This window comes from Cantharellus anzutake, assembly GCF_015039405.1.
Source record: "Cantharellus anzutake strain C23 chromosome Unknown EI90scaffold_12, whole genome shotgun sequence".
Classification (NCBI taxonomy): Eukaryota; Fungi; Basidiomycota; class Agaricomycetes; order Cantharellales; family Hydnaceae; genus Cantharellus; species Cantharellus anzutake.
The window spans coordinates 728,972-740,419 of NW_024066962.1; the positions used below are offsets into that span (position 1 = coordinate 728,972).

The 11,448-nt window shown below is 49.3% G+C and overlaps 4 protein-coding genes across 4 annotated transcripts; 2 read left to right on the plus strand and 2 right to left on the minus strand.

Moving 5' to 3' along the window:
- Positions 1-649: 649 nt before the first annotated feature.
- EI90DRAFT_259517 (uncharacterized protein) lies at positions 650-3,514 on the minus strand. The gene is made up of 4 exons (XM_039053289.1): positions 3,125-3,514; positions 2,257-3,062; positions 966-2,199; positions 650-897 (listed from the first exon to the last, which is right to left on the minus strand). The coding sequence occupies exons 1-4, from the start codon at positions 3,410-3,412 to the stop codon at positions 868-870; spliced, it is 2,358 nt and encodes a 785-aa protein (XP_038918850.1). The 5' UTR covers positions 3,413-3,514; the 3' UTR covers positions 650-867.
- Positions 3,410-4,280, plus strand: EI90DRAFT_3047152 (NADH-ubiquinone oxidoreductase Complex1 subunit). The gene is made up of 4 exons (XM_039059528.1): positions 3,410-3,530; positions 3,597-3,767; positions 3,832-3,907; positions 3,985-4,280. Exons 1-4 carry the CDS (start codon positions 3,426-3,428, stop codon positions 4,035-4,037), a joined length of 405 nt encoding a protein of 134 aa, XP_038918851.1. The 5' UTR covers positions 3,410-3,425; the 3' UTR covers positions 4,038-4,280.
- A 228-nt stretch (positions 4,281-4,508) lies between these two features.
- Positions 4,509-8,262, plus strand: EI90DRAFT_2969384 (uncharacterized protein). Its single transcript, XM_039055650.1, has 13 exons — positions 4,509-4,775; positions 4,828-4,887; positions 4,939-5,200; positions 5,261-5,696; positions 5,752-5,850; positions 5,900-5,995; positions 6,047-6,316; positions 6,381-6,698; positions 6,759-6,902; positions 6,951-7,480; positions 7,536-7,669; positions 7,722-7,882; positions 7,937-8,262. Exons 1-13 carry the CDS (start codon positions 4,529-4,531, stop codon positions 8,174-8,176), a joined length of 2,997 nt encoding a protein of 998 aa, XP_038918852.1. The 5' UTR covers positions 4,509-4,528; the 3' UTR covers positions 8,177-8,262.
- Positions 8,263-8,673: 411 nt separating this feature from the next.
- On the minus strand, positions 8,674-9,385 carry EI90DRAFT_3120073 (uncharacterized protein; the record flags this gene model as incomplete). Its single annotated transcript, XM_039063273.1, has 4 exons — positions 8,674-8,716; positions 8,796-8,947; positions 9,019-9,155; positions 9,220-9,385. The coding sequence occupies 4 exons, from the start codon at positions 9,383-9,385 to the stop codon at positions 8,674-8,676; spliced, it is 498 nt and encodes a 165-aa protein (XP_038918853.1).
- Positions 9,386-11,448: the final 2,063 nt, after the last annotated feature.

Below are 11,448 nucleotides of genomic sequence, written 5' to 3' on the forward strand. Positions count from 1 at the left end.
GGAATGCCACAGCGACGAGAGTGAACAGCAAGATGAACTGAAATATGCGCCACACGAGTCGGAGAATCGATGGTTGGGCTGGTGATGTCAGTGCAAGTGTTAACGGGGGAGCTGTGAATGCAGGTGATCCAAAACGTGCGAACCGGTTCGGAGGGGCATTGACCGTGACCGTGGATGCGGTAATAGATAGAGTGTAGTCTGTAGATAAAGTTGAGGAAGAACGGATTTTCTGTGGCGTAGGAATACCCACTGGCAACATTTTCAACTGTGACCGTATACCTATCGACTGGTACATTGAACATCGGCAAGTGAATCTCCGAAATGACAGCCCGATTGGGTCGGTCAACTAGTGGACCATGCACGAGGTATGTTAAATCCAAGATCTCGTTCGTGGTAACGACAGTTCTTGGGGCATCGATGCGGATGTACATGCCATAGTCGGGGACGTCGGGCGCCTGATTGTTATCTACCTGATGCTTCAACGGACTCGAAGGTTCGTCCACGTTGGGGGGGTAAAAGGTTGGAACCACCCTTCGTCCGTTCACTGACGCAGCAACAATCTTAATTTCATTCACAACCTCGGACTTCGCAAAGCCAAAGTCAATGAAAGCATCTTTTAGCGATCGACGTAACGGAAGAGTGGGCGTGACGTCAAGAGATGGTGATTTTAGAACAGCTATTGAGGGGAAAGGCGCCCGAAGCTGAACATAATGCAGCCATGGACTCAACTTGGATGTTTGTCCATCCTGTGAGGTATATGATGGTGGCACAGATGACACAGAAATCTCAACCCAGGCGATGGCGGCTCTGTCATCTATTGATATCCTCTGCGATGGAGGATTTTGTGGTGTTGATGGAGGAAAGGTGTCACGGGGTCTCGCCTTGGGTGCCGGTGGTGTCGCTACATCGTCTCCAGAAGGGGAAGGCACTCTCTGAGTCTCGATGACAGGCCGAACGGTGCCGATCAGCATTCCGGGGCTTTCATCGCCATTGCTCGAACTTGGAGTCGGACTCGGGCTCAAAGGAGATGTCAGCATCCGGGAAGAATAGGTCCGCAGAGTTTTAGGGATTGACATGATTTGCTTCTTCGTCTCAGGCACCACCAGCAACAAGCAATCACCACCCCACATGTCGCCAGACGTGCTTGCAGAACTTTCCGACCATGGTTTCGCGGATACTTCTACCGTCCACTGGCACAGACTCGAACCTTTCGCACCCCCGAGAGTAATATGAGAACGTTTAGACGAAACATCCGCATCTGGCGCACTGACGATGATCTCGGAATCTTTGTTCTTGCTCCGAATGATGCATTCGCACAAGTGAGTCTCTGCTGATGGGATACGAACGGCGGGGAGTGCAATGTGGTGAGGATCCAGTGTGGAACCGGAGAGTAGCAATTTGGTTGTGAGACGAAAATGCGCCGACATAGCAGGGGAATTGGGGGAGTTCGGCAACAGGGGAAGGATATCAATGTGAATTTTAAATGGGTCGGCAGGGTGTCGAGGAGGTTTCGTCACAATGTCGGGTGGCGCAGAATTCATCGAGGAACGCCGTGACGAAGGGCCCGTGGAAAAATATCCATCTGGCACAGAAGATATGTCATCGTCATCCAATTCATCATCGTCAAATGTGGCATCCACGGGGGTAACCGGAGAGTCGGGACCTGGCAGAGGCGCCCTCAGCAGGGAGACTCTATCTTTTGAAACGCTATTGGAGACGATGGGAATTCTCGAGGGGGTCATTCTGGGCTGAGACGGAGCATCCTGCGAAGACCGCGTCGGAGAGGTTCCTGAACGCCCCGTAGTATTTTCCGTTACCTTGGATAACGAGTTCACCAATGACAATGGTAATTTATGGTCCTTCCAGCTCCACTGTCCTACTCCTTCCCCACCTGTAACCTCGAACGGTGATTTGTCTTCATCGGGGTCATATTCAGCAGACCAGCGGGCTGTGCTGCCGAAGGTGTCAACCACAACGGGAAGTCCGAGCTCTGTTTCGACGTGAGGGTCAAGAAGTCCAAAGCATTTCGCGTCAAACTCCAGGTCGACGGGATAAACGACGGGCCGCGCGCTGTCAATGATAGGGCTGCCGATCGTGCATTTTAATACAGATTCTACACGTTGTGCGGCAATGTCGTGTCGAAGAGCTTTGAACGATGGATTCCTTGCGGGAGCCCATCGAATAATTATCCTATCGGAACTGCCGGTGTAATGAGCTTAGACACATCATTTCCCTCAGTCAAGCCAGGCTCAATACCTCATGAATTTCCCTTCGATGACGCGGGGTTTTTGGTCAACGCGAGGCGGTCCCGCACTCATGAGCGAGTTCACCGAGTTGGAAGATGACACATCGGACCGGCTTTCTTGGTCCGCCCAGTTCTCCGTGCTTGCCGTGCTGTGCTGACGTTTCCGCTGAAAAAGGGCTGGGATCGTTCGAGCGGACCATTGCTCCTCCACGGAGACATTTGATGAGCCAGCAGAAGAATAATCTGATGCGGCTGAACGCGTAAGTACAGAAGGTAGGTGAATCTTGAACTTTATAGAATTGTGCAAACACCTCGGAAGTGGCACATTCAACATATATGGGGCAGCTGGCGGTGTTGAAACCAACGGCACTTCCAACTCCATCGCAACAATATGAAAAGAAAGTATCCCATCCCGGACCGACACACCGATGGAGTTTCTACGGTGCTTATATATGGGGCCTGCTGATTGCGGTCGTAGGTTGGACGGAGGAACCAGTATCCGAGGAGACAGATAGCAGTACTCATAGTTATTCACGGTGATAAAACCAGTCATATCAGAAGTCAGATTCTGACCCCCATTAGTCTTGTAATGCGATGCATTCGGCAAAGGAGATAATAAGTCTGGGTATGAGACTGGCAGCGGCGGTGGCAGGGCCAGTGCTCTCAAGGCATGTTGCATGAGACGCGACACATTAGGTGGGAGCGCGTATGGCGCGCCATCAGGGGAGAGTGGATGGCACTCAGACCGAAGCAGCTTTGTATGACTCTCCTGGAAAAGGGGATACGCCTGAGATGGCGGAAATTCTGGGATGGAGATCTGAAGAGGACGTGATCAAAGGTCAGAATCCCATGCTTCAATATTCTACAAAAATTGTGCACCTTCGCAAAAATCTGAATTCGAGCGAAACTTGCATGCTCGCCAATCGAGCCACGAATGACTAGCTTATTCACAAGTTTGGTGTTCAACCCACCAGACGCGGTGTGTTGAGCAGGAGTGGGCGGAGAAAATGGCCGCCGAGCATGCATCGAACAGTCAGTATGATATTGCGCGTACACTGCGTATCTGATGTGCAGCTGAGCGAGACGGAGAGAGGGGAGAGGGGCGGAAGTTGAGGGGGATTCTGTACCTGGGCGTGAAACGGCAATAGCCGGGTGCTTGCACCACATCGGGCAGTCAATAATGACCACAATACCTTCTCGTCTTGCCCAGGCCACACGGACCTCACCCAGTATAGCTCATGCTAGAGCGAGGGGTCGCGCACTCTACAGAGAGTGGTATAGAAATGTGCGGGTCTTGGTTTTATAACTTTTAGCAACATTCCTTCCCACTGAAGTTGGGATGCTCGCATAGGCCCCAGGCATATGCGAGATCTACGCACTAAATGTTACGCCTGCACTCGTAAGGGCGCGCATACGGGAAGGCTTTGAGAGACACCGACATGTCGAGGATCCCGCTGTTCTCGATGTCGTTCTCCTCAAAGGTCGCCAAGAATTGCAGGAGACGCTTAACGGCTGGAAGCAAGTGAGCCGGATTTCATACGTGCGAAAGTGGGACCGGAATTTAAGGGTTGTTCTCTCCAATTTAGGAGTCTCATATGTACGGAAAATTACTCGCAGACAAGCAACGCCCACAGAAAACATTCATGCAAAAGTTTTTAGAAGGTGTGCCCTTCATTTGACTGTTTCACAAGGACCGAAAGTGAGCTCCACCTCCGCTCTTCTGCACCATACATTTTTAGGCCGCGACGAGGAGGCAATTATTCCTGCATCTCCCCAGTCATCGTATCCATGATGAATTCAGCTGTACTCTATTCCAATTAATGACGGTCACGTTGTCCGCCAGATGGCCAGCATGTGCCGGCATGTAGTGGCCACTCCAGTTACTCGTTTGGCCCGAATATCTGTTTAATCCGGCCTCCGTTGTAAGGCTGGTTCATTTTGCTGCGTTCTGATATTAAGCTGTCCCCGCAACTTGTGCGCCCACCGCGCTGCGATTGTGGTTCGGCAATATATGTTGTCCAGGGAATCATGGACTGCATGCAATGAGGGCCAATTTTATGAACTCTGAATGACGCTCGTAGATGTGCCGACCCGTCTACTTATTCCAATAGAGGCTGGTAACCTGCCTAGCCGACCCGCCACTTGGAGCCTTGTATGGATAATTCGCTTAGAAACCGTAGCTTGGCGATTTATTGATACAAATGACACCATCTGCAATTGTCGGGGATGGAGTGAAAAAGCTTTGGGCACGTGCCCCAACCCCTTGAATTAGAACCACTTGATATGTTGGGACTATGGGTCCTTCTGAAGCCTGTTATTGTAGCATATCTTGTAGCTTGCACTGCTGCCTTGCAACTCTCTGATGCAGGCGTCACTGATTGGTATAAACCGATAGTTGGAGTACCCCTCGCCCACTCCCCCAATCTCATCCCTCGCTTCGTCGAAAATGCGCCTTCCATTGCTTCGAGTGTCCTCCTGGCATCCGAAAAGAACATCCTTGCATCTCTCAGCTCAGTTGATGGGAGCATAGGTTTGTGTCGCTCGTCTGATTCGTTCTGCTTTTCATTCACTGGTCACACCAGAATGGCGGAGTCTGTTTGACTACTCCGAACCCATTATCAATCTCCAGCTCTGTCAGAATCGTAAGTATTCTGTCGATAAGGGCGTTCGCTATGACTTATTGGCAAAAATAGGCCTCGTCTTTTTATCAGGAGCAGGAGGTGCAACTATTCGCTCAATGGAAGCCAACAATGGAACTTTTCTTTGGGAACGTCCACTACACGATACCTCTCAGGAACACCCCTTTACCGGGCCATTGGATGCTGGTGCTGGTTTGCTCTTCCTTGACGGTGATTCCTCCCACGATGTTATTGTGTTGAGCAATTCTGTCGATGTCCGCCGCCTTGATGGCAGTACTGGTGCCCTCAAATGGCATTGGAAAGCACCAGAGGAATCGTACGTTACCTACAAACAGTGAATAACGCGTCGATTTTTATTCATATCTCCGTCGGTTAGATCACTGAATTTGCATTGGCAACTTGCAGTATCTGAATCGAGCATCTATGTCATATCCCTCACCAAATCGTTCGCTTCCCACACTCTTCATCTCACTATTTTGGATTCCATGTCTGGTCGTCAAATTGGCTCCCGTCATGTGCCATCATCGCTAGAAGCAGGGCTCAACGATGTGGTTGTCATGAAGTCCCCATTATCATCATCTCCGCGTCTCTTGTGGCTTGAGTCTGATGGCGTGATAAAAAGCTTGGACCTTTCCTCGAGTGGAATATTAGCGAAGCCCTCTCCCGTTAAGGCCGCTAAGGCTATTTCCCGGATCATAGACGTGGGCCAAAGCTACAAAGGCTACATTCTCGCCGAGGCAAACGACAGAACGACTGTCATTCTTAGATATGACGCGGCCGGGTCCATTTCATCCCTCCCCATCCCTAGTCTGGTAGTATTCTATCACTTCAACTTTTGTCGCCGTCTGATCGTAGATCGTTCCACAGGATTCTTCTGTGTCATTCGCAAGATCTCTGTATGCCTTAGCATCGAAGTCCGATGGAAACATCTCATTATTGCATGTCTCGAAAGCAGAGGAGGGTGATGTGAGTGCCTTCTATCCACTAATAAAACCTATTTAACGCCAACCTCCAGACAGTAGTTGCGTATGTGTACGATGCCCCCAGCATGATCCTGGTTAAGAGCTATGAGGTCGTATTTGATCACAGTTTGTACGGGGACATTGAGAGCGTAAGACCATGTTTCATTCTTTGATTGATTTACCCAAGAATAACTTGACAGGCGACGTTTCACTGGACCAACGAAGGCATCTTTGAACTTCTCCTTGTCTCGTCGACAGGGTCTCTTCGACTGTGGAAACAGGCGGAAGCGATCCACGTGAGTACTGAAACAAAGGATCAGCTGGCACTTGTATGGTCGCGTGAGGAAAGCTTGGGTAGCATTGTGCGGACTGAGATAGTGGATTTGCCAGAGAAACAAGTGCATCAATCACATGTCGCCGCAAACGAGCCATTCATCAACAAGGTGGTCAGACACGCCACAGAGTTGCAGGTTCTTTTTTTTTTGGTTCGCCAATAATTGCAATATCTGACTGCGAATCAATTTGTCGTGTTAGAATCTTCCCGCATACGTTTACCATTTCGCCCTCAGATTCTCGACGGGCAGATACGAAACGTTCTCATCAATAACAGCTCCTACAGATTCCAACCTAGATGAACTGTACCGTGATGCTTTCGGGTTCCGTAAGGTTATAATCGCTATCACCAGCCTTGGAACGGTTTATGGCCTGGACAGTCGGGGTGGTGACGTCCTCTGGAGGCGTTACCTGGGCCCTATACTTCAACCCCGACCCTTCATGACTCGCACTGTCTGGGACGGGGAAGGAGCAACTCCCCCTGAGCTGCTGATTGTGGCTCGCGAGAAGCTGACGCTGGTATGCCCGACGCATTCCGTTACTGTTTGTTATTATCCCCACCCATTCACTTCCCATTAGGCAACAGTGGTGTGGCGACTGAATGCACTGACAGGAGAGGGAGAACAACAATCTTTAGAACTGCCTGGGTTCGGTAGTCATGACCTCGTGTTTCATAAGGGAACCAACAGATCCCTCCTTGTTAGCGTCAGCACAGACTTCAAGGTGAATTCATTCACTGATTAAGACATAGTCTAACATGCGGACTGTCAGATATCTATTCACCCCGTCGACGACTTAGAATCCCGAGTACCTCCACCTGAAAGACTGCATCTCCTGGTGGGAAACTACACGGGCAATCAACGGATCTCCGGGTACTCCATTGGCGAATCCTCAAGATCGTCCCTTACATGGACGTACCACATTCCCTCCTCCGAAGTGCTCAGGTACACGTTCGTTTCCTCATCTCGAGGCCACCCTATCGCATCGTACGGGAAAGTCTTGGCTGATCGTAGTACCCTATACAAGTATCTGAACCCTCATATTGTGGGCATCGTTACGACTTCGAGGGCCGTGAGCGCGGAATCGATTTATCTCATCGATTCCGTCTCTGGTGCGGTCTTATACCACGCAGTCATTCGCGCCGCTCAAGGTTCACTGAAAGCCATCCTTACTGAGAACTGGCTCGTTTACACATACTCCCTCCATTCCGATGTCCAAGATGCTCCCTTCGATAGCAGAGGAGAGCAAATTGTGACAGTCGAGCTTTACGAGGGCAAAGATGTGAATGAGAAGACAAGCAGGTTAGCATCGACATCCCCGTTAAGATCCCGCAATTTACCTTATAGAAAACGACAGCCCAGATGCCTCAAGCTTCACTTATGATCCTCAGCTATTACACGTCATCCAAAACTCATTCGTTCTTCCTCAAGGAGTTGCCGCTTTGGGAATGACTGCGACCAAATACGGGATCTCAGCTAAGGACTTGATCGGTGGGTCATTTTGTCCCTTACAGGGATTCCGACCTAAATTGCTATCACCTAGTTGCCACTACTAAACACCAAATTTTATCTGTCTCTCGACGTGTGCTGGATCCTCGCCGACATAAAAACAAGCCCTCGTCTGCTGATACCGAAGAGGATCTTATTCCCTATGATACTGTGATTCCCGATGATCATAAACGAGTGCTTTCACATCATCACGAGGTTACTATTTTTGCGCCCAATTAAAGCTTCGTGACTCTCACTGTTCGCATTTAGGTACTGGGCATACGCAACATCGTCGCCTCCCCTGCACTCTTGGAGTCGACATCTCTGATTTTTGCGTACGGTCATGACCTCTTCTTTACTCGTTTGGCCCCATCGAATACCTTCGATGTGTTGAACAAATCTTTTAACAAAGTACAGCTTATCTTTACCATTGCTGGGCTCATAATTGCGATCTTAGTTACTAAGCCACTCGTAGAACGTAAACAACTCAGAGAACGGTGGTATTCGTAGCAATTCCTCTATAGGCGTAATCATAAGTAAATTACACCCACTGTCGGATTTCTGGCGTTTGCAGTAATAATAATAACTCTAGTTCACTCATTTACGAGCCTCTGCTTTCACTGAGCCACCAGAAGCATGGATAGTACTAGTACTCGAGATTGTGCATCAAGCATGTTTACGGACCTTGGAAGCGCCGACTACTAAATCTATTTCCAGGAACCCGCTTCGAGCCGCAGGGGTGTCAACAAGCCCAGCTTTATCATGAAGGGGAACACTTGTATCGTATTGATGTAAATTCGACTTTTGATTCATCATACAACAGAATATAGGGGTTCGACAAGTACAGGCGAGCTCAGGCTCAGAATAAAGATCAAACAGTGAGAAAAAACGAAAAGTTTTGATCGTTTGAATGCTGATGAGAAAAAAGCTTCCACACATAGCAAGTACTTGGTTGCAGACGTCCGACATAGCGGAACTTCCGCTGATTAAAGCCATTCGCTCGTTCTTCAGGGATCCGTCATGTGGAGGAGTGTAAGAAGGCTCGTGATGCTGTGACAACATATACGAAAAAAAAAAAAAAAGTAAGAGACTGGCAGGAGACATCAAAAACGCAGCAACTATAACTCACGCAGGGTTTTGCAGAAGAAGCGCGATGACAGCTGGAACGGAGACTTGTGTGACAGTGCTGATAAGAGTTTGGACGGTCGACTTGATGGTCGAGGCGAATTGAGAGTTGACGAGCAAGTTAGGAAGTGACTTGGTGACCAAGTTGAGGAGCGCCTTGAAATTTTCAAGAAATGTTGAGAGAGATTTGATTCCCTTTTTTTAAGAGAAATTGAACGTGAACTTACGGTGAGAAGAGTGGTCAGCGCTGAGACGAGATCGGAGGGACTTTCGCCCGTAAGGTCCGAGGGGTCAATTTGCTCCAAGGCGGTAATGCACGGCTGAACTTGAGTAGTGAGTTGTTGGACGACTTGGCTAGGAGAGGCTGATGTTGGAAAAATAGTTGTTAGACAAAATAAGATGAAAAAATAATTGAGGTAGATATCCACCAGTGATATCGATGGAGTTGAGTGCGTTAGCGCAAATGTTCACCGCATTCTGGACTTTATCATCGTCTCTTTTGACAATGGACGTCTCCGGAACGGGCGTAGCGTAGGTGAACATCGCCAAGGTGACGAGGAGAAGAAAGTAAGAGAGAACGCGCTTGGAGAACATCGTGTGCGTCGAGTCAGAAGGTGGAGACAGAAACTGAGAACTTGGATGTCGAATGGGGGCAGGGCTCAAGCGAGTTGATGAGATGAGGCCGAGAGGAATCCGCTACAATTTATGTCTTCCCAAGCAGCAGCATGGGATCAAATGTGAAGTCGTTGCAACGGCAAAGCGGCAAAGCGCGCCAACAGATTGACATGTAAGTAAGCTTCGTGAAACAGCGTGAGATACTGAATGAGAATTCCGCCGCTCCACTGGAGATAGAATGGCTGTAGCATGCAACCAGCGGAAAAAAGCCCCACGCTCAGTGAAACTGATCTGAAGGTTTACCATCCTCCATACCACGGAAGTAATGTCCAAGTTTGACAATAGAAGCATCCCCTCGTTCGTGTTCGCCCCATGACGGCCCGCCGTGGAGAGAGGTTCACAAGCAATGGACCGCGCCGAAACAAGTCGAGAAGCAGAATGATCTTACTATGTCGGACGTGCCAATGACGCAGACTTGGGACTCCCGGGAACCAATAATCAAGTAATTCGGGGGCGGAAGAAGCCTTCTGGGATGAAGAAGCGGAGTAAATAGGAGGTTAACAAGCCTGATGAACCCCAGAGCAACGTAATGAAGAATGCTTAGAGCGTGTCTGACTCGAAAACCAAAACGTCCGCTACCATTCCTCGCGTCAGCAAGAGTTACAAGCTCACTCTGAGGGAGCATACGTTCTTCGGGACCATGGCAGCCCGGGACAGGAAGAAGCTGCAACCCTCTCAAGTGTTCCGAACGCCACGAGGAAGATCCGATCAGGCGTCTGATGTCGAGAAAAGGACAGGCTGTTATCAAGATGCTATGTTCGCATTCAAAGCCCCCAACGCCAGCTCACTAACTTCACCCGATCACGTCGCTGTGGGTTCGAACAGCCACAGATGCCGCCCGCGCCGGTTACATAAGCCTTCAATGCCAAGACATTCCGTTTTAAGTTGTGATTGGCGTTGGTGACGCAATACAATCATCAATCATTCGTCTGGAGCTTGATGGGCGGGATTCCTCCTAATAGTGCGATGGGTCTGACATACTAGCCTTCGGCGGATCGTAAGTTGCCTGGTGTATCGCGGCCGGAGCAACAATGGCTTTGCCAGCGCCTGAGGAACAAGCTTTCAAGCCAGTATATGGAATTGTGACTGATGTGCATGTACTCGTGTCTAGTGTGAAGAAACAGCCTTTCCTTTCTTAGTCCAGTACTATCAGGAAAACCAGGACCCGTGCACCTAGCTAGGTTAGCAGGCGACCAACCTCTCCTTAACTGAGAAGACAATGTGCTGCAAAGCATTACCCATGTAGCGCCGCCACATAAAAACCACAAATGGGATCAGAGGTGCATGCCTAAGCATATGGCTGAGAACAAAGGGACAACGAGTCCGGGAGGATGCATGGAAGATATTTATCCATCAGGGCCAGTAGTAATTGTATGGCTTTGTACTCAAGCGATGCGCACCAACAAAGTCAAATCGCTGCAGTAACATCGATGACTTGTGTGGCGATGTTTGAATTTGGGCAGCTACAACAAAGTATACGGGCGACGAACAGTAACTGAGACACTACTGACCTTCCTCTTCACCCAGTCGCCTCATACATCTGTGATAAATCATTAGGGAGGATCAAACCATACTTCATTAAAAGAGAACAGGTATCAGTAATAGTATTAGAATTATGAACTAGCGTCGCATCAGCGCTAGCGTACCTTTGCTTTACGAAAGAGCATTTCTCACCTCAGCTCCAATGATGTGAACTGAGGAGAGAGGAGAGAGAGAGAAAAAATCGTCGAGGCGGCTTTTAAGTCATCCACCATCGGTGTGGAACACCAAGAAAGGAAATGGAAATGTCCGTGAGCGACAACTGTGGTACGTGGACCTCTGCTCCAATATCATCGCATACCATCTCCTAATCAATCTTCGAAAAAATCGGGTGCCACATCATACTGAGGCTTTCACACCGTACCTAAGTCTAACCACGAAGGGAGAAATAATTCTGACAGGCTTCAGCAACGTCTGCTACATCCTATGGGAGTATGAGTGGT

Coding starts and splice junctions, on each gene's coding strand:
- EI90DRAFT_259517 (XM_039053289.1), bottom strand. CDS start 3,412: ATGTGGTGCAAGCACCCGGCTATTGCCGTTTCACGCCCAGGTACAGAA. Junction 3,063..3,124: donor GAATTCAGATTTTTGCGAAG/GTGCACAATTTT, acceptor CGTCCTCTTCAG/ATCTCCATCCCAGAATTTCC. Junction 898..965: donor ATGAAAGCCCCGGAATGCTG/ATCGGCACCGTT, acceptor CGATGTAGCGAC/ACCACCGGCACCCAAGGCGA.
- EI90DRAFT_3047152 (XM_039059528.1), top strand. CDS start 3,426: ATGACCACAATACCTTCTCGTCTTGCCCAGGCCACACGGACCTCACCC. Junction 3,531..3,596: donor ACAGAGAGTGGTATAGAAAT/GTGCGGGTCTTG, acceptor ATGCTCGCATAG/GCCCCAGGCATATGCGAGAT. Junction 3,908..3,984: donor CATGCAAAAGTTTTTAGAAG/GTGTGCCCTTCA, acceptor ATACATTTTTAG/GCCGCGACGAGGAGGCAATT.
- EI90DRAFT_2969384 (XM_039055650.1), top strand. CDS start 4,529: ATGTTGGGACTATGGGTCCTTCTGAAGCCTGTTATTGTAGCATATCTT. Junction 6,317..6,380: donor GACACGCCACAGAGTTGCAG/GTTCTTTTTTTT, acceptor TTGTCGTGTTAG/AATCTTCCCGCATACGTTTA. Junction 6,699..6,758: donor CTCGCGAGAAGCTGACGCTG/GTATGCCCGACG, acceptor ACTTCCCATTAG/GCAACAGTGGTGTGGCGACT.